The 20,619-nt window shown below is 40.8% G+C and overlaps 1 protein-coding gene across 1 annotated transcript in view; it reads right to left on the bottom strand.

Moving 5' to 3' along the window:
- Positions 1 to 20,619, bottom strand: part of CYP7B1 (cytochrome P450 family 7 subfamily B member 1) — a 136,178-nt gene that overhangs the window by 24,058 nt on the left and 91,501 nt on the right. Inside the window, exons 3-4 of the mRNA XM_075270436.1 lie at positions 8,122 to 8,718; positions 7,457 to 7,663 (exon numbers count right to left, since the gene is read on the bottom strand). Coding sequence (XP_075126537.1) covers positions 7,457 to 7,663; positions 8,122 to 8,718 — 804 coding nt within the window. The remainder of the gene's footprint in view (positions 1 to 7,456; positions 7,664 to 8,121; positions 8,719 to 20,619) is intronic.

Genomic DNA, 20,619 nt, shown 5'->3' with positions numbered 1-20,619 from the left:
CTGTCCGGCCGTGCGCGGCGGTGAGCGTTTTGCGGGTTTTATAATCCGGACACAGAGTCGGACATACAGTACTCTGTGTCCGGATAAAAAAATCCGGTTTCGCGGCGGAGAGCGCAAAACGCTCACCGCCGCGCACAGCCGGACCCGGTCTATGGTTTCCGTCTTCTGGCATGCAGAAGACGGAAACCATAGAACGGAGACCCCAAACGCAGGTGTGAACCCAGCGTTACAAGTTGTGCACTTGTGTGTTTATCACTTGACCATGGACTGTATATCACTTGACTGGGGACTGATTTGTATCCACTAGGAGTAAGCTGATGAATGACAGCAAGCAGAGATCTAGAAAAACATGAGGAATTGTACAACTTTTTATTATACAAACCATAGTATTTGTCTGTCAGTATTGGTCTGAAAGTAGCCAATCCCTTTAAGTCTGCACTTTCTAGATCTGGACATACACATTCGATTTTTGACTGCTGAAGCGGCAGATTTTAGACTGTCTGCCATTGGTTGGTTGTACATAAACCTACGCCACTCTGTCCCAAACTGCCAGCCATCAACTAAAGTTGATCAGAACCAAAATCTGTTGTACTGGATTTTTATCTCGTGTGTCTGCTGTGATCTGATGTGTATGGGCTAGACTGACAGATCTGTGGGAGAGTTTTATGTTGTGGGCATGTGTTTGTACTACTCACATAAGTATTATATGACTTTCATTTCTTAATTTTCCTAGAGAACAAATAAATGTACACCAAATGCATCCTCATCTATATGACATGGTTTTGGGATACATTTGGATTGCAGGAATCTATGAGTATGTCACAGTATACATTATTCTTTTGACATAGGCAATAAACATGACATGACAGGGGCTATAATATGAATGTTACTACATGGCAGTAGTAGGCCCTAAAATGAATCATTTTCCAGTTCACTTCTGATACTGGGTGATATGGCCTGAACAGAAGAGGAAAATATAAGCTCAGATATAATTATCGTACAGTTGGTAAGCAGCATGGATTTGTACACTTGAGTAGAAGTTAATACATTGTTAAATATGTGTCATCTTGAATCTCGGCTTATTAGGAGAGAATAAGAGATGTTTCATCCTATAATGCACGCCAAGTCACAATGTTTAATGAGGTATAATGAAATGTTAACTTATACGCTATAAAATGATGTTCTTGCTGATTTTTAGAGAAATTTGAAAAAAAAATTAAACCTGAGAAATAAAGTGTTATTAAAAACCTAAAGCTTGATTTATTAATGCCGTTCGTTAATTCTTTGCTTTCTAGGAACTAGAAATAACCTCATTCTGCAAAAATGTGGCTATGTATTCATTTTATTTATTTGCTGGATGAAAGGGGCTGTCTGAGACCCAGGCAAAATTGATTGGTTAGGGTCTGACATCCGGACCCTGTGCCAAATAGTTGTTTCGGTCACAGCAAGCCTTATACAAGGTATATGGCCAGTGGCGTAACTAGAAACGGCGGGGCCCAGTGGCAAACTTTTGAAATGGGCCCCCCGACCAACACCCACTGAAGACCCCAACCGACCCCCTTTTCAGACCCCAGAGTATAATAATCGGAAACCGAAGGGGGATACCAACATAAAAAAAAAACAATGTTACTTACCTATCCCCGGCTCTGTCACAGTCCTCGCTGGTGTCGGCCATCTTCAATGACGTTCGGGACGTCACATGACCTGGGACACAAGCCCCGGACATGTGATGTCAGGGAGAGTCACAGAAGTAGGCCCAAAGCCTACCCGGTAAGAGGTAAGTAACACTTTTTTTTATGTTACCTTACCTCCCCTAGACCTCCGATCATTGACCCCTACTAGTGACATCATAAGGATCTATGGAATGTTATGCTCAGGACACCACTTCAGAATAAAGTCTCAGAAATACCATCTCTTCTTTTCTATAAATTTAGGTTGAGGTCACATTTACTTTTTAGGCCATGGTAATTGCACAAGTTGGTTTCCATAGGTTTGCTTCCTACCACACAAAATCACCATAGTGCATACATGTAAACACTGTCATCCAGTCACTTTGGAAACCAATACAGAGAGCAGAAATTTTGGGAGTGGGTATGTCCCTTTCAGCAAGGTAAAACCCCCTTTTTTTATACCGAAACATAATCTAATGGTCACACCCCTTGCACGATACACAGAAAGTCATAGAGAGCCCAGGGAGTACAAGAGCAATCCATCAGACCCGGGAGATTCGCCAACTCTTCCAGGACTGCGGGAGGTCACCAAAGTACATATCAGGGTAATGAATGTGCCTTTATCTTGTTTGCACATGTAATTATATAGAAATATACTTTACACTTGTTTATACATGTGTATAGGAAGCTGAATGATATATTAAATTCATTTTTTATTTATTTATTCACAAGGATGATGTTTTTTTTAAATTCTGTTATGGGGTTTTTGCCTTCCCCTGGACCAGGGGTGCTCACACTTTTTCAGTGTGTGATCTACATGATTAGCTAACCAAGGCAAAAGATCGACTAGGGCGGAGCCGGAGCGAACCGGTAGGGCGGAGATGAGGCAGGTTTATGGGCGGGGCCGGACGTGTCTGTGGGCGGGGCCTGGAATATGGGCGGGACCAGGCAGATTGTGAGCGCAGGAGACAGTGGCATTCTGTGGCTGCCCAGGGATCCCTGCTGTCTGTTTCTTCGTAGTTCAGGCTGAGAGTTATCTTTGGACACTGGCAGGCTGGGGCTGCGGCAGCCCCGCCTGCCAGTGTTCGGAGATGACTCTCAGCCTGCACTGTGAACAAACAGACACCGGGGATCCCTGCATCCCGCGATTGACCCATATGTCCTTTGCGATCTACCAGTAGATCGCAATCGACGTATTGGGCACCCCTGCCCTGGACCAACACTGTAAGGGATTGTACGGTTATAGGTAGGACTTGATGGACTGATGTCTTCATCCAACCTCATCTACTATGTAACTATGTATTTGAACATAAATGGTACTGAGAAGCAGATATTACATTTTTATCTGTCTCACATTTTGTGAATATATATTTGTGTTGGTGTAACATAATTTCTATATACTCCTCAATTACATTTTATAAGTAATAAGGTATATGGATGAGGTCTACCTATACCATAGATTTCTGAGACTTTAATATTAATCATCTACCTCTACAATATGTCATCAATATGAAGTTGGTGGGGTCAAACTCTAGCAGTGCCCACCAGACAACCGATTAAAGGGGCACGATGCTCCAGAAAGTGCAGCAGAGATGGCCCCCACCTTTCTCACATTGACCGCCTGTCCTAAGGAGAGAATGAGCTGTGTATTTGTAATAAGAATTAAAAAAAAGCGGCGTTAAAATTCGCAGTAACGTAATTGAGATCTCACAATAAACTGCTTTCTGGAATCAGACAGACTTCGAAATTCAGATTTAGATATGTATATAAAAGAACAGTCTACATGAGAAAACAAATAAAACAAAGTATGTAAAAAGTCACAAAACATTCTAGGTAAAATTTGACAGTAAAAAGTTGTTGCCAAGTTTCTTGGGAAACTGTGACTTTCATGTTGTATTGCTATAATTGTTCTAAAATATTTGGGATAAAGTATATGCAGATATTTTCATTGTACAAACCTAGAATTCCTTAAACATATAGAATAAGTAATTATCAATCAATTTGGATGTGGATGGTAATGAGCAATAGACAATGTAGTAAGAATTCCTAATTTACATGAGTTAGAAAGGTTTTTAGTTACTTTAAATTTACAGACTATTAAAGGGGTTGTCCAGGTTTTAGGATTTTGTGGCCTATCCTTAGGATAGGCCATTAATATGTGATTGATGACAGTCAGACCCCTCATGATCAGTTGCACAGGGCCACTTCCAACTATACACAGGGCCAGAAGCAGATAGTAAAGTTACTGGAGCTCTGCTCATATAGATGTTAGCGCCTGGCACTACACGTGGCACAAAGTCTGCTTCTTCTATTCGTGTATTGTGTATTGTACAGGCATCTAAGCAGTTCTGTGCACTTAACTAGTGCAGGGGCCAGCAGTTCCAAAGTCCTAAAATCTGGACAAATGCGTTAATGTTCATCATTGGTTGTATTACCCAAATTTGCTGGGTCTTGATTTGATAAAGGATCAATTTCGATAGATTCTCAGTAGTAAAATAAATATAGAATGTAATAGTAACTAGTCCTTCCTTTGCTTGCAGCAAAGACTTAGTTTGCTACCTGCCCTTTATCTTTCCAAGACAGGTTGGCTTTTTGGCTCTATGTACCCAGGAGGGCACTTGCCTCACCAACCACTCCATTAGCTACACCCCAGTAGAATGGACCATACTGGACAATGTTCCTCTACAATCGCTGTGTTCGCACATTCCGTATCCTTTGTAATTATTTCGGTATACCATCTGCTTCGATCAAAACTTGAGTCCACATTATAAGCTATTAAAACCCGTATAAGAGGGAAGACAGCTCATATGTCGCAAATGGAGAATCTATAGGAAAGTCCCAATGCGTCAATGCATTACATGGAAAGCTATTCATTTGACGGGTCTCTGCCTGTTTGGGTCACCGCGCCACCCTGTGCTCGCAAGCTGCGGTGCAGGAGGCGTGTGCAATTTGATTCCTTGCTTAGAGTTTTTGGTTGCACTGTGTGAACGCGACTCTAGTTCTGTAATTGAATTTCCACCACACCCGTCTCCTGCACCTTGTTTGTCTCTGTTCATAAGTGGTTAAATCTAGTCTTGCCATGTGACTGACAGCCTGTCCTCCAATCAAGCCTAGGGCTGGTTTTTGGCTTCCTATATACTGGCCATCAGCCCACAGGGACTTTGTCCCTGCGAAACTTCTCTTCTACTATTATATTACTGGCATCCGACCTCTGGCTTTCCCTATTGACTAGTCTTTGGATTTTGACTTGGCACTGCATAGCTCGGCTGTTACCGAACCCTTGGCTTGCTGACCTTGCTTTTGTGTTGTTTGTCTTGTCTGCGTTTTGTGTTTCACGTATATAGGTAGGGCCCAGTGGCGTAACTACCACCATAGCAGCGGTAGCAGCTGCCACAGGGCCCGGGACATTAGGGGCCCGGTGACAGCTGCTACCGCTGCTATCATTATTCTCGGAGGTCTTTTCGGACCCCCGAGTATAATGATCGGGGCCCCCTGTTGGTGGAATACTTTCCACCAACAGGGGGCACCGAAGCTGCAGCAACGGCTGAGACACAGGAGCTGCAGCTCTGGCTCCTGTCAGCGCTTCAGGATGCTCCCCCTCTCTCCCCCCTCCCTTTCTCTGCTGTCCTCTGCCCACCAATGAGAGGAGGAGGCGGGGCTTATGCCTGCCGAGCTCCTGCCGTCCTGCACTGGAGGAAGAAAGGAAGAAGGAAAATGAAACTAAAGCTACACAGGTACGTACTGGGGTTACTTATTAATGTCAGGCATATGGGGTGATTACTTGTGTTTTAGTAACTCCATGTGCCTCATATTAATAGCAGTTAACCCCATCATCTCCCTCACATTAACCCCTGTGTGCCTCACCATAAGAGTTACTGATATGTGAGACATATGGGGGTAATAATAATGAAGATACTTTATTATTACCTCCATGTCTCTCACATATCAGTAACTCTTATGGTGAGGCACACAGGGGTTAATGTGAGGGAGATGATGGGGTTAACTGCTATTAATATGAGGCACATGGAGTTACTAAATTGTAATGCACATGACCAGATTTTTTATCCACAATTTGTCCTGGTATAGCGGTCAGCGGGTGACGTGACAGTATTTAGTCCTGTAGGGGCCACTAAGGGACATAATACTGTGTGCAGGGGCCACTATTGGGTATAATACTGTGTCCAGGGGCCACTATTGGGTATAATACTGTGTGCAGGGGCCACTATGGGACATAATACTGTGTGCAGGGGCCACTATTGGGTATAATACTGTGTGCAGGGGCCACTATGGGGTATAATACTGTGTGCAGGGGCCACTATGGAACATAATAGAGCGCGCAGGAATGCGTAGGAGGGACTTGGTCGAGATCTTCGGTGTCGGGGGGGGCCCCATGTCAAAAGTTCGCCACGGGGCCCCGCCATTCCTAGTTACGCCACTGGTAGGGCCTGTCGTCCAGTTGCCGCCTATTACATAGGATATCGGACCAGGCAAGCAGGAAGGGACGGTGGGGGGTTTCAGCTTAGGGCTCACTGTCTCTTGTGCCCCTTCCCAGGTTTTGCAGCAGCTACTGGGGAATTGATGTCCATAACAACGGGTCACCATTTCATTTTGCATTTCTCCTAAATCTAATACCAGCGGTGAGAGAAGTTGGACCTGTGTAATTATTGTAGGAAGAAATTATGTAAATACAATGAAATAAATAATTTTAGTAGATAGATCATTTTCAAACTATACAAATAAAATGAAAAAAGCTAAAAAAATAATCCTATTTTCAGACAGGATGATCTCGTCCAATATAAACTTCCTCAACCCAACAATACAAGGTTAAGGCCCAACGTTGTGCAAAAGAGAATTTTTTGTTGTTGTAGATTTTGCAGCAGTTTTTTGAGCCAAAGCCAGGAGTGGATTGAGCAGAAGAGAGAAACATAAGAACTTCTTTTCTAGCCACTCCTGACTTTGTCTTAAAAACTACTGCAAAATCTGAAACAGAAAAACAACTTTAGGGGGTGTCCAACAGCAGAGTACGTAGCTACTGTCCGTTCAAGATTTTAGCAACGGACACTATCTGTATTCGTTACAATTTCCATTCATTTCAATGAGATTTTATCTGTTGTCCTTTAGTGTCCGTTTGTGTCCTTCAGTGTCCATTTTCTTTAACATTGAGGTCCATGTGCAACGGACCGTAACCGATAGCCATCAGTTACTGTCCATTTGTGTCCATTTTGACAGGTGTCCATTTTGTTTTTTAAACAGACACCTTCTGTGCGGTCACCAACAGTAGTGTGAACCCTGCCTTAACATAAAACTGTAACCTGATTCTAGTAATGAATGTTTTTAGTAAGTTTTACAGATTCTGATCCAACATATTTTTTCCCTAACACTCCTGCGGTAATGCATTTCCTTATTTGTCATGTTCCTAAGGCCGGATCTAAAAAAAAAAAAGAATAGAGAACGCAGCCTATAAAGCGGCCATTAATATTTATATCATTTGTATTAAACCCTGAGCAGATGCTTAGATTCAATCACGTCAATAGACATTTTTTTTAATTATTGTTAAACTCAGCTTTAGCCCTTTGCCTTTTATTGTTAACTGCTCAATCTGTAATGTTTACATGCAACAAAAGTATCTGCAGATATAAACTACCTAATTTATAATTGATGTAAATGGGTATTATCATGTCAATTAAGCAGCTGTGTCCTCCACCTTCTCAGTAAACAGAAATGTGTTAGAAACCCGAGTTTGCTGCGACATCCTTTGATGCAGCTAAAAAACGGAAATAAATTACCTAGCAAAACCAGGCTGTCCAACTGTTCTCTGGTGATATGGAGGCCATACTCCGGTCCCTTCTTTTGACCTGTTGACTGCAGCAAATGGTCAATTTCGTCACGCACTGCTGCAAGTGCTTCTGGGTGCCTCACAAGGTAGTACAAGGCCCAGAACGTTGCCGGAATCGTGTTCCCCACTGAGGCCCAAAGGAAGGCGAAATGATGTGCTGAGAGAAAATAAGTGAAAAGGAAGATTAATAGCATTTATTACACTGATTAGATTTGCAGTGTGCTAATTAAAAGATGTTAGGACACAGACCCAGCCAAGGATCAGTGAATGCTAATGAGGACCAATAGGCTTCTGAAGTCTAATTTTCTGCTTAATGAGAATAGTTTAGAATGTAATGTCTGTGGGAGGGGGGCGATGTAGTAAGGGGAGTATAGGCAGCACAGTTATAATCTCTTTCTCATTATCACCATTAAGTATCTTGTTTCACCACCTCAGCACAAAAAAAAAAAAAAAAATCAATTATTATATACGGTTGTTTGAGACTAAAACATTTTATCATTAGCCAATTAAAAAAAGCATAAAAATTTTTCAAGGTCGCAACGTAATTTTTTTTATTTCAAAGGTCTATTGTAAATTACGGCGTCTAGTATACAATGTAGCCAGCCGTCTCCTTACCTGCTTTGTCATAGTCTCGGAGAATGTCGTATTGTTCGAGGATGTCTTTCCGGGCCTGGATAACCTCGGCTTGGTCATGGAACTTGTCCATTTTTTTAGGCATGAAGAAATGTATCAGTTCTTCACGAATATTCTTGGTATCTCCTAGCAACGCAATCGGTATGTTTATAACAAGATAGGGGAACTTGGCATCAAACTTTGTAAATTTTTCTCTCATTTCACTAATAACTTTACGACCATCTGCAACAGGATCTCTTCCATAGAGTGTCATAAAACTGGCTTCGAACATGATAGAGCAGCAGAACTGGTACATTTTTTCTGTTTTCCAATCTGTTGCTTGTGAGAATTTCCATTTGAATACATGTTGGAGATTTATCATCATGCTGTCAGTAAGTTTGTCCAAAGGCTTACCCTGCATGATTTTATATATTTTGTGCATATGATCACTGAGCTGTGGGAACTTTGCTTCTGACAAGCGTGGGTAGTCGAACGTCCTGGATGCCATTTCATTGGAAAACTCATGGAAGTCAAGCTTCTTGCCATGTCTAATGACATACTGGAACTGGGTTGGATCCATGATAAATGTAATATATCTGCCTATGTGAGAGAAAACAGATCACTGGCGTCAGTTTCGTGACATTATTATCTAAATCAATAACAAATACACTTAATAATGGGATGCCAACAAATTTACAATTTCATTCAGCAAAAGGATTTGTAAAGAGGAGTTGCCAACATTGTACAATCATTTCTAGACATACCGTCCAGTCCTACTTTAATGTGTGCTATAATGTGTTGGGAAACCATGCAGTACTACATAATACATGATAAAGCAGCAATAGGATAAGAATTCTAATGGTTTGTGTGTCCACCATTCCATTCACTTCTATGTAACTGATGAGTACAGAGCCGAGAACCCATAGAAATTAATGGAATAGTGATCGCCCATGCCTACCACATATCCATTCATACAGGGGGCTCAGAGACTCCGTTCTCAATGTTCATGTATAAGAGTGTTCATATAATAGTAGAAACCATATACACAGTCAAGCCATATTAATGTGACCACCGCCTACTTTTGAAGTCAACATTAAATAACCAATCGCAGAAGGCACGTGTCATCAGCCATCAGGGTGCGCTCATCATTGTGGAAGGCATGATGGATCAATACAAGTATGCATCTATCCTTGCGGACCATGGTCACCCCTAGATGCAAAATGTTATTCCTCAGGATGATGGCATCTACCAGCAGGACAATGTGACGTGTCATAAAGATCGCAGTGTACATGCGTAGTTCGAGGAGCACCAGGATGAGTTTACCGTACTCCCTTGGCCAGAAAATTCCCCGGACTTGAACCCAATCAAGGATCTGTGGGACCACCTTGATCAGGTTGTTCGTGTCATGGATGCTCAACCGCATAACCTAGCGCAGCTTGCCACGGCACTGGAGTCGGCATGGCTCAACATAGCTCAAGCACTTAATGTGCTTTAGACACTTTTTGCGCTTTGCTTGATAAGGAGGTATGGATTTCATGGGATGAGATGTGGCATAATGGGAACAAGAGCATGGCTTAAAAATCTGATAAAATTCTGGCACAAAGTAAGCCATCTGATAAGGTGTGTAAAGTTACTTATCATCCAGAATTAGCTACTGTGATAGATTTGGCGCATGCGTATACTGCTTGGTCTGAGTTTACATTATCAAAAATTTAGATAGGAGTAATATATCTGCCCTAAATATATTGAACACTTTGCATATTTAACAGTAACAATAGAAGAGTATATAAAAATGTGCCAATGACATCTGTATATTGAGTCTAAACAATATCTTACATAGAGGTAACACCATCCAAAACTCAATAACCGGTATATTGAAAAACAAACGAAAAAAATTTTGACACAAAACTTCAGGGTTCACAAATGCTACTATCTTACCCACTCATCCCAGTACAATACGCACAAATACGGCATCCCACAGGAACACTACTTTCAGAAAAGTATTGCTATTTACTTGGTCTCATATTGCAGAGTACGTTTCACACTGTTTGAGTATTTACACTGTTTCACAGTCAATGTCACTGTATCTTTAAGAAGGTGATTTTGAAGGAACTTGGATACTAGCTTGTGATTTTCCCAATATAGCCACAGGAAGGGTTCTGGGAGAGTACTAAGGAGCACATCCCAATCCTATGCCCTTGCAATGTAAACAGATTTTGTAACCAAAGAGAGTGAGCTGCCATGATTATCTGGATGCTACAAGGGTGTGTCATGGGGAATCATCCTCTACATCAATGCATCCCACTCATTGCTTCACCTCCTGGGCTACTGGAAGGTTTGGCAGGAATTCGTTGCTACTAACATGGGTGGTTGTAGGATTTCCAAAGGAGGGATTTATGAGGGGGTCCTCTAAGTGCCCCTACGCATTATAATGTTTTCTTAATGACTCCATGTACATTATTCATCTACATAATATAATGCCCCCTCTTGACCTCTACATAAGATAATATCCTTCATATAGTATAATGTTCTCTTTAGTGCCCTTCCACACAGTATTAAGGGGACATTATGTGGTTGGGCACAAGTGGGCATTATACAGTACTATGTCCACTTGTGCCCCCCATACTAGGATACCCCCTTTATGACCCTATACAATGTAATACCCCCAACCCTAACACATTACCATGCCTGCAGACCTCACACGTTATAATGACCCCAACTCATACCTCAGCCTCCACAAAGTATAATGCCCCCTGCTACACAAACTGGGTGGGCCTAGGTCTAGCGAGTGAACATGATAAACCATTATATATTTGCATCAAACGTATTCTCTAAAACTGGTTATAGATGTAAAAATCCTCTGGTGATCTGGCGAATGCTGTAATATTGTGCTATTGTGCTCAGAATGATCCTCAAGAAAGGGACTCCATTATCGTTTGGACTATGACTTATTAGATCTTTTTAGTATATAACCAAAAAAATAACTGGTTTAGGACTAATGCAGCTGCTCTTCTGCTGTGTTTTTATTTTTTTCTTTCTCCCATGCTATACAAGTCTATGGGAAAAATTCTGTGTTTTCACAGGCAAAATTAACATGCCATGTCCTTGGAAAACAAGCGCATTTTTGAAAATACAGCATTTCCACAGCATTTTTTTCAGCAATGATACTATAATACTATGGTACTGTAAAACACTATGTTTTTTCTTCTGATTTTCCTCAACAGCACCACCGTCTTCACCAAGTGAGGGTGAGGCCCCATGTTGCCGAAACGCAACTTTTTTAGTTGCAGATTTTGTTGCAGTTTTTTGAGCCAAAGCCAAGAATGGCTGCAAAAGGAATGGGAACTCTATAAAAAGTTCTTATACTTCTCTCTTCAGTCCAATCCACTCCTGATTTTGACGCAAAAAAAAAAAAAAAACTGCAACAAAATCTGCAACAAAAAAAGCTGTGTTTCCGCAATGTGGGGCCTCCGCCTTAGGGTGCATGCACACTACATAACGCCAGGCGTGTATGAGAGCCGTACACGCCGGCATTACAGCAGACTGCCGAACACTTCCCATTCACTTCAACGGGAGCGCTCGTAAACGCCGCTGTTACGAGCGCTCCCATTGAAGTGAATGGGAAGTGTTCGGCAGTCTGCTGTAATGCCGGCGTGTACGGCTCTCATACACGCCCGGCGTTACTCAGTGTGCATGCACCCTTAGGTTGGTTTCACAGTTTTGTTTTGTTTTTTTGCTTCTTTGTTATATCTTTATTTTACTTTTGTTATGTTTTTATTTTTTCACTGTGAAAAATGCTATAAAATGCAGATTCCACAGGTTACAGGTTATTCAAAATCCAGGTTTTTATTACGGGAAAAAATAGTCAAAAAAATTTGGAAAAACTGCGCACTGAAAATACCAGTGGTTAAAATAATGTTTAAAAAGGCCAAAAAGATTTAGAACCTATAGTTGTGGGGTTTTTTGGTTGTCTTATGGCTTTGTGTGTTTTATTTTGTTTTTTAGTTTTTAAAGGAAAAAAAAAAAGGATAAAACCATGGAATCCTTAAGTAGTATGTATTCTTGGCATACTCATACCAATTCCTCCACCAATTTCAATGCAAAAGTTTAAATGACAAATCTATTACTCCATTAATTAAAACAACACACAAAGATTTACAATCCGATCGCCGTCTATATTTAGTTTAATATACAGTTACACAGCTATGAACGCCTTTCTACATGTAGCCATATTATCCAAAATAATAAACATGCTACTAGAGTTTGCCTGTGTTAAAGGGACCATCTGTTCTAAAATATATTTGTCAAGCCAAGTAGTACTTTGTTTTTACCAGTCTGCTTTTGTGTTTGTGGAATTTGTGCTAAAAGAGGTAGTATGGGGCACGGAAACTGCAGCATTCAGGTGCATAAATATAGAAGCTACAGATCTGGGTATATTGTGGAAAATACAGCATTATATTACTGTCCAATTTAGATTTCTAGGTCATAATTTCTACAATAAAAAAAAAAAAACTATCCAGCATCCCCTCCTCTCAGCTGTTTTCAGAGCCTGCAGTGTACCCGAACTAGCATAGCTCTGTGTAATGGCCAGGAAAAGAATGCCAAACTCTGTATCATTTAATAGTTTATTCTGCCCTTATTGTTCCTGTCTGGGTCTCCCAGTGCATAGATTATTGTCCATACTATTATTAGCTGTAAAGGTATTATGCTATACCTTACTGTCTAAGTAATAAACATTGACTGTATACTACTATGAGTTCTGTGTGCAGAATCTCCAGTGTATATCTATGAGTTGCAGCTCCTCACCACTCCCTCTCCACATGCTTTTAAGCACTGACAATAAGAAACCTATCAGAAGCAGTAGACAGGTTGAAGCTCCATTAGATATACTGGACTCCTATGCCTAACACTTGTAATGTGTATACTTCTCCCTCTCAGCTCTAATAGGCAGTTGAAATGGCATGTTATCAGAAAATCCATGATATTCAACAGTAGAGCAGAGTTAGGGAGTCACTGAGTTCTACTACTTGATGGACTTAGATATTACAGAATTATGTAATGTAATAAGACTCTACCACTTCTGCGTCTGACAAGCTAAAGTCATAATGGAAAATGTCATCTTTAGACTTGGGCGAGTCTATAAAACCAATAAAATGCAGCAAAGGTAGCAGAAGGCCCATATATGGCGTAATACCTAAACAGGAATACACAAGGCATATAAAAATATAAATACTAAGCACTATGCATTTTAAAACTCAAAAATTACAATTCTATGTAATATCACTATAAGAAGACCATGCATAGTGCAGTATGGAAAGTCCTAGCCACAATATTTTTAGGGTTAATAAGTCATCTAAGTGGCCCTGAGCTAAAATCCCATGGCTCCCTACAATACTCTCCTCCATTTTCAAACCACTGTGATAGTGATGGGAAATTCATACCACGGCCAAAGTGCATCAGCGTATGACTAAAAACTGCCAATATGCAGTTTTCAAAATGCCGCACATCCACATTTGTTATTAGGGGTCTACGCCATAACTTCTGTAACTCCATTGATGATGAAAGTGGATACACGAAGTTCGTTTGAAAACCATGCAGATCTCAACATAGACAAGGCTATTTTGCACCATGGTCACACTTTGGATGTGGTACAAGCGCCCCCATCAAAATCCAGCAGAAGGCATCCATGCACCCTGTTTGTGCTTCAATATGCACTGTAAAATGTCAGACTTTTCAAATCTTTTCTATATTTCCTGCATATGTTTTTTGCCTTTGGGGTTCTGATGTGTTTTATATTTGTGAAATTTTGTACATGCATTTTTCAGCCATTGGTGAAATTTCTGTGGGGAAGCCATTGGAGAAAAACAGCAGAAGAATTGCCATACATACCATAAGACATTCTATGTTTTGCTAAACACTACATTGGCCCACGAAATACTGCAAAACTATTGGGGCCACACGGTGGCTCAGTGGTTAGCACTGCAGCCTTGCAGCGCTGGGACCTGGTGTTCAAATCCCACCAAGGGCAAAAAACCATCTGCAAGGAGTTTGTATGTTCTCCCCGTGTTTGCATGGATTTCCATCCCATATTCCAAAAAGACATACTGATAGGGAAAAAAATGTACATTGTGAGCTCTATGTGCGGCTCACAATCTACATTTAAGAAAAAAAAAAAAAAGTAAAAAAAAAAGAAATACTGCAAAACTACATACTGTAAAATGCTGTGTTTTTAGACTTTTACTTATTTCACTACAAACATTAAACTTTCATCCTCATAAGCCAAGTTTGGATTATATACAAACATATAATATGTCTCAGATACATATACAAATAAACAAGGACCACACCCAGGGGTGACTATTATTTTTACGTAGAGGGCACACTGAACACTGTTTATTGGAGATATTTTGACAAAACTGTCATAACTATTTAATATTCGGACTCCCCTGTACAGATGGGCACACGTCCCATTATCTTTTGTTATGCCAAGAGCTTGGATTCAACAATGAAAAACAATATATCAAGTTTTAGGGAATGACCAACTGTTTTATAGGGAGATTTTCCAAAAAAGAAGGATGCATTATCTCATGAATTGACTTTGGGTTACTGTCACTCTTGCCAATATAGGAAATTGTCAGAAAGATGGTTTAGTATGTTGGTCGCATGCTTGTGATTTAGATATACTACTATGATTTACTGTGGGCATCAGGTTAGTTCACACTGTTACAGTTGCCTTGTATTTTCAAGTCAATGCCCAATAAAAGCTTTGGATTGGAAGTTTTTGTGTATTTGTCCATATTTACATAGTTAAATATAATTACCTCTTAAATAAATCAAAATCCCATGTACTATTATACCATATACCTTCAATGGGAAACTCTACCGATGCAGCTGCAACTTTTTAGCTGACTATTATGGTAAGCAAATCAGCCTATTAAAGGAGAAATAAATTGGGGTAATACACTTAGTGGCTATAACTGTAGACATAATGTGTGAATAATATAACCTGATAAATTGTGAATATGAGATGACTATGGACGAAGCATTGGTGGAGCATATGATAAATCACCGCACTTAAGAGCAGCAGATGTTAAAGTTTTCAGAGGGTGGATCATAGGACGAGACATAGGGACAGACTGCAAGGTTTGTGTTAGCAAATAGTTAGTGGATGTTGGATATGTGCACTGGGTTGTTAGACTTGTACTGGTAAGCAAATTTGTAACAATTATATCTCCCTATATTATAAAAATGAATTTCTGTCTGTCTGTCTGTCTGTCTGTCTGTCTGTGCTCTAATGCGAACCAAACGACTGGACGGATCTTCACCAAATTTGGTACAGAGATACTTCAGATACCCGGGAAGGTTTAAGACGAGACTCCAACTCGCTTGGAGGTACCGTTGCTGAGATACAGCATTTCAAACACAGTGCCCCCCCCCTTAGCCAATACAAACCTGCAAGACTTTCACTCATATTCCAACTGCAATACACACGGTCACTCCACATGCACAATACAACACTGATATCCAAACTGAGATACACGCATCAGAGGATTAGATACACAGATCAGCACACAGTATCACACACCAGAGGATTAGATACACGGGTCTGCACACAGTCCCACAAACCAGAGAATTAAATACGCGCTTCTGCACACAGTTCCACACACTGAAGGATTTGATACGTACGTCTGCACACGGTTCCACATACCAAAGGATTAGATACAGGTGTCTACACACAGTTCCACACTCCAAAGGATTAGATACGCGCGTCTGCACACATTTGTACACGCCATAGGATTAGATACATGCGTCTTCACACAGTACCACATGCAGTAGGATTAGATATGTGCGTCTACACACAGTTCCACACGCCGAAGGATTAGATACGCGCCTCTTCACACAATACCACACAGGGGAAGATTAGATACGTGTGTGTGCACACAGTACCACACTTTGGAGGATTAGATACATGCCTCTGCACACAGTACCACAAGCCAGAGAATTAGATACGCATCTCAGCACACAGTACCACATGGGGAGGATTAGATACGCGCGTCTACACACAGTACCACATGCGATAGGATTATATATGCGTGTCTGCACACAGTACCACATGCTGGGGGATTGGATACGCGCGTCTACACACAGTACCACATGCGATAGGATTATATATGCGCGTCTACACACAGTTCCACACACTGTAGGATTAGATACACACCTCTTCACACAATACCACACAGGGGAGGATTAGATACACATGTCTTCACACAGTTGTACATGCCATAGGATTAGATACACGAGTCTGCACACAGTACCACATGCCGTAGGATTAGATACGCGCATCTACACACAGTTCCACACTCCAGAGGATTAGATACGCGCGTCTGCACACAGTTGTACATGCCATAGGATTAGATACACACGTCTGCACAGAGTACCACATGCCGTAGGATTAGATACACACGTCTACACACAGTTCCACACTCCAGAGGATTAGATACGCGCGTCTGCACACAGTTGTACACGCCATAGAATTAGATACACGCGTCTGCACACAGTACCACATGCAGTAGGATTAGATACGCGCCTCTTCACACAGTACCACACAGGGAGGATTAGATACGTGTGTGCACACAGTATCACACTTTGGAGGATTAGATACATGCCTCTGCACACAGTACCACAAGCCAGAGAATTAGATACGCGTCTCAGCACACAGTATCACACGGGGAGGATTAGATACGCGCATCTCCACACAGTACCACACGGGGGAGGATTAGATACACGCGTCTACACACAGTACCACATGCCGGGGGATTGGACACGCGCGTCTACACACAGTTCCACACGCCATAGGATTAGGTACGTGCCTCTTCACACAATACCACACAGGGGAGGATTAGATACGTGCCTCTGAACACAGTACCACACAGGGGAGGATTAGATACAGGCCTCTGCATACAGTACCACATGCCAGAGAATTAGATACGCATCTCAGCACACAGTTCCACATGGGGGAGGATTAGATATGCGCATCTGCACACAGTACCACACGCCAGAGTCATTAGATACGCACGTCTGCACACAGTTTCACTTACTGGAGGATTAGATACGCGCCTCTTCACACAATATCACATGGGGAGGATTAGATATGTGCATCTGCACAAAGTACCACACCAACAAGGATTAGACACATGCATCTAAACACAGTACTACAAGGGGAAGGATTAGATACAGCTTTACTCCAGGTATCCATAACAACTGATCACAGGTTTTTCACTGACATCCAAAATGAGATACACATAATCACATGACGCTTATGGACATACACACAAACCACATACAAAATACACCAGTGCAAAATTGGACAATTCTTATGGGGTCAGTACACAAACATAAATTGTAATATACCCGTGCGAAGCCGGGTCTTCCCTCTAGTAACAGATAATCTGAATCAGGATAGATCTTTGTCAATATACAATATAATTACAGATGTTAAATTGTATGGGAAAGCCAAAAAGGTGAAAGGTGACTCTTCAAAGTAATAACTAATATACGGTAGGTACTTGTAAAAGTTGTTCACTAAATCAACCAGGTAGAAAAAGAAATATTTGCTTCAGTATTAATACACATTAAAAGGGTACTGCATCAAATTCTGTTGGTAGGTTGTAGGTTTTATTATTCGTTTTGCTAAAGTTTTCAGAACAAACAAAACCAGAAACAGATATGACTTGTGAACCTTTTGGTACAACACAGTAAACAAAGCTAAGTTTATATCTGCATTGTAGTCTCCATAGGAGACTCTAAAGATTTTGCCAAGAATCGGTGGAGAGAAAAGTCCTGCACAGAGGACATTTCTCTCTGCCAGTTTTGTTATAAAAACAGGGCTAATCACTGTTTTAGCAGAAGGGTTCTCCATCATTCAGGTCCCCCAATGGACTCAAATGACAGAGAGTCCAGAGCTAATGTGAACTTAGCCTAAGAGCATCCAAACAAAAGGAGAGGAACAGGCAAAGTATGCCAAAAATGAAGTGAAAAGAAAACAGAACAATGCAAAAAAAAAAAAAAAAGGTTGAGGCTAAGGAGGTCCTTCTCTAAGATCAGGTAGGAGCACGGCTTTGCCACCGTTTCAATGTTTTATCAAACTGTTGGACAGAAGGCGGGACAGATGAATTGATATTTAGTCCATGACACTTTGGTATACAATATATTGGATGACAGGGAGGGCCTGCAGAATACCCTGGTGATGGTAAAATGTATTTGATCAACTTACCCAATATGGTAGTGGTGCTATCAACCCATGATGAAAAGTGTATGACAGATTGTATAAGTTGTTATGCTTCCTTCCAAAAGTCAGAGGTAATGGGGTATGCCCACAGGGCATGGAACATGGTACCATGAACTCCATAGTGCTGGAATCACTACAGGTCAGCAGAGTTGTATATATGAAAGATGAGAGATGGTACCACACACTACCTTCATATTAACCTGGAACCAACCTCCACTAGAAACGCATTGGTCAATTTAGAGGTCATGTATACCATCTCCTATCACTGTTTCAGATAGCTCTCTTGCCTAAGGTCCCTCTCCCATCAGGTTATATAGGGGTGTTGAACTCCAGGGGTGACTATTTTTGAATAAAAATCTGTGTTTTTATGTGACAACTTTTGGACAATTTTCTTCTTTTCTCTTGTTAAAAAAAAAATAAAGAGTTGATGTCCGGCTCCCTGATGCATGGATACAATTACAGAAATCATGAACAAACTATTCTGGATCCTGGAGACCAAAGCTGAAGGCAGAATATTACGGAGGACTTCTATTTATAATATTCCCATTCAATAATATTCACCATATTTTTTTTTACATAAGAGTGCACTTTGTAGTTACATTTAGTTGAAGTTGGCCGACCATCTGATGTACATGGAGGGGCTCATTACATTTTACATCTATCTTTTCACTTCCACAGACATAAGCCATCTACAGGGTGACAGTATCTGATAGAGTCTTACACCCTCCTCCTAGTCATGCCAAGTGTGCAGGTTGCAAAATCAAAAAGCCAATTTTAAGATTTAAAATTTTGAGCAATTTTTCGCACCATTTTCATGCTTGAGCACTGATAATAACCCAAACCTAACCTAAATAATATACTTTGTAGACTATTACGTTATCCTTTAGTAACTTCAAGTTTCATTTCATTTTTTTATGAAGCAGAAATTTCCTGAATTAAATTAGGATAAATTATTACTACAAACATTAGGTCCGCACTTTTTGAAAAACACCCGTGAAAGTGTAATATGCATAATAAGTCTGTCATTATTATGCCTGGCAGACCAAAGGCAAATATGTGCTAAGCTAAAAAGGATAGAATTTTTCCAAGCACATGCTAAACAGTCTTTTTTGGCAGGTAGCAGAATGGATTAGAACCTTGGGGTGATAATAGAAAGAGCTACAAAACAAATGGCTTAATGCACAGCATCCATGACTTAAAGCCAACATTATGTTTGGAAAGAGCAAGAGAGGAAGTAGCACATAGATTGTGAAGAGCTGGGATGCCATCATGTGAGAGACTGACAGATCATCCACACACTAAATAGTATCCACGTAACATACAATAAGCAGATGAGGAGCAGGGTATCGCATCTGCTGCAATGAGGAACGTTCCAGCATTGTCCTGGAGACTGCCTATTAGCCTTATATCATTACTGCCCCCTTATACTACTTCCAAGTTATCATCTCCATGTTCTTAAAGGTGTTTGCGGATCATCTTCTTCTAAATTATCAGGTTTTATTTTTTATTATACAATGTAAACATTTGAAGTTATTTTGTTATTATTATTAATATTAAGATGAACCATCTGTCCACCATCTGTTGGCGACAAACTCGAAATAAAAGTCTCTCTAATATGGATCGAGTAATTAAAGAAAACAGATTTAAGATAAAGTATTGGGGTCTGTTTAGCAGCTCATATGTTCTATTTTACTTTAACTAGGGGTTAAAATGAAGTAGGTGTCAATAGGAATCTTATAAAATACATTTAATGAGATATATATAAAAATAATTGAATTTGGCAAGTGAATATCCAGCAGTGTGCATCCAAATGTTCTGTGTTTTTTTTTTAAAAGGAATTAAAGTAGTAAGATTTTATCTTCAGACTTCTTTTGATAATGTATGACTACTCAAAAGCCCCATTGTTCACAGACTATTAAGGTGTCAATACACATAGAAGCAAAGTTAGAAGAACCCATTGGTTCAAAACTTATGTTTATTGGGGTGTCCCAATAACTGATGGGGGGGGGGGGAAGGATTAAGGCCTGGTTCACTTCTGCGGTCGGTATTCCGTTCGGGGAGTCAGCATGGGGACCCCCCGAATGGAATACCGAATAGAGATGAGCGAACACTGTTCGGATCAGCCGATCCAAACAGCATGCTCCCATAGAAATGAATGGAAGCACCTGTGACGCCGGCCGCTTAACCCCCCATGTGCCGGCCACTTCCATTCA

This window comes from Leptodactylus fuscus, chromosome 4 (assembly GCF_031893055.1).
Source record: "Leptodactylus fuscus isolate aLepFus1 chromosome 4, aLepFus1.hap2, whole genome shotgun sequence".
NCBI classification, from domain to species: Eukaryota; Metazoa; Chordata; class Amphibia; order Anura; family Leptodactylidae; genus Leptodactylus; species Leptodactylus fuscus.
This window is presented reverse-complemented; position numbering and strand designations above follow the sequence as displayed.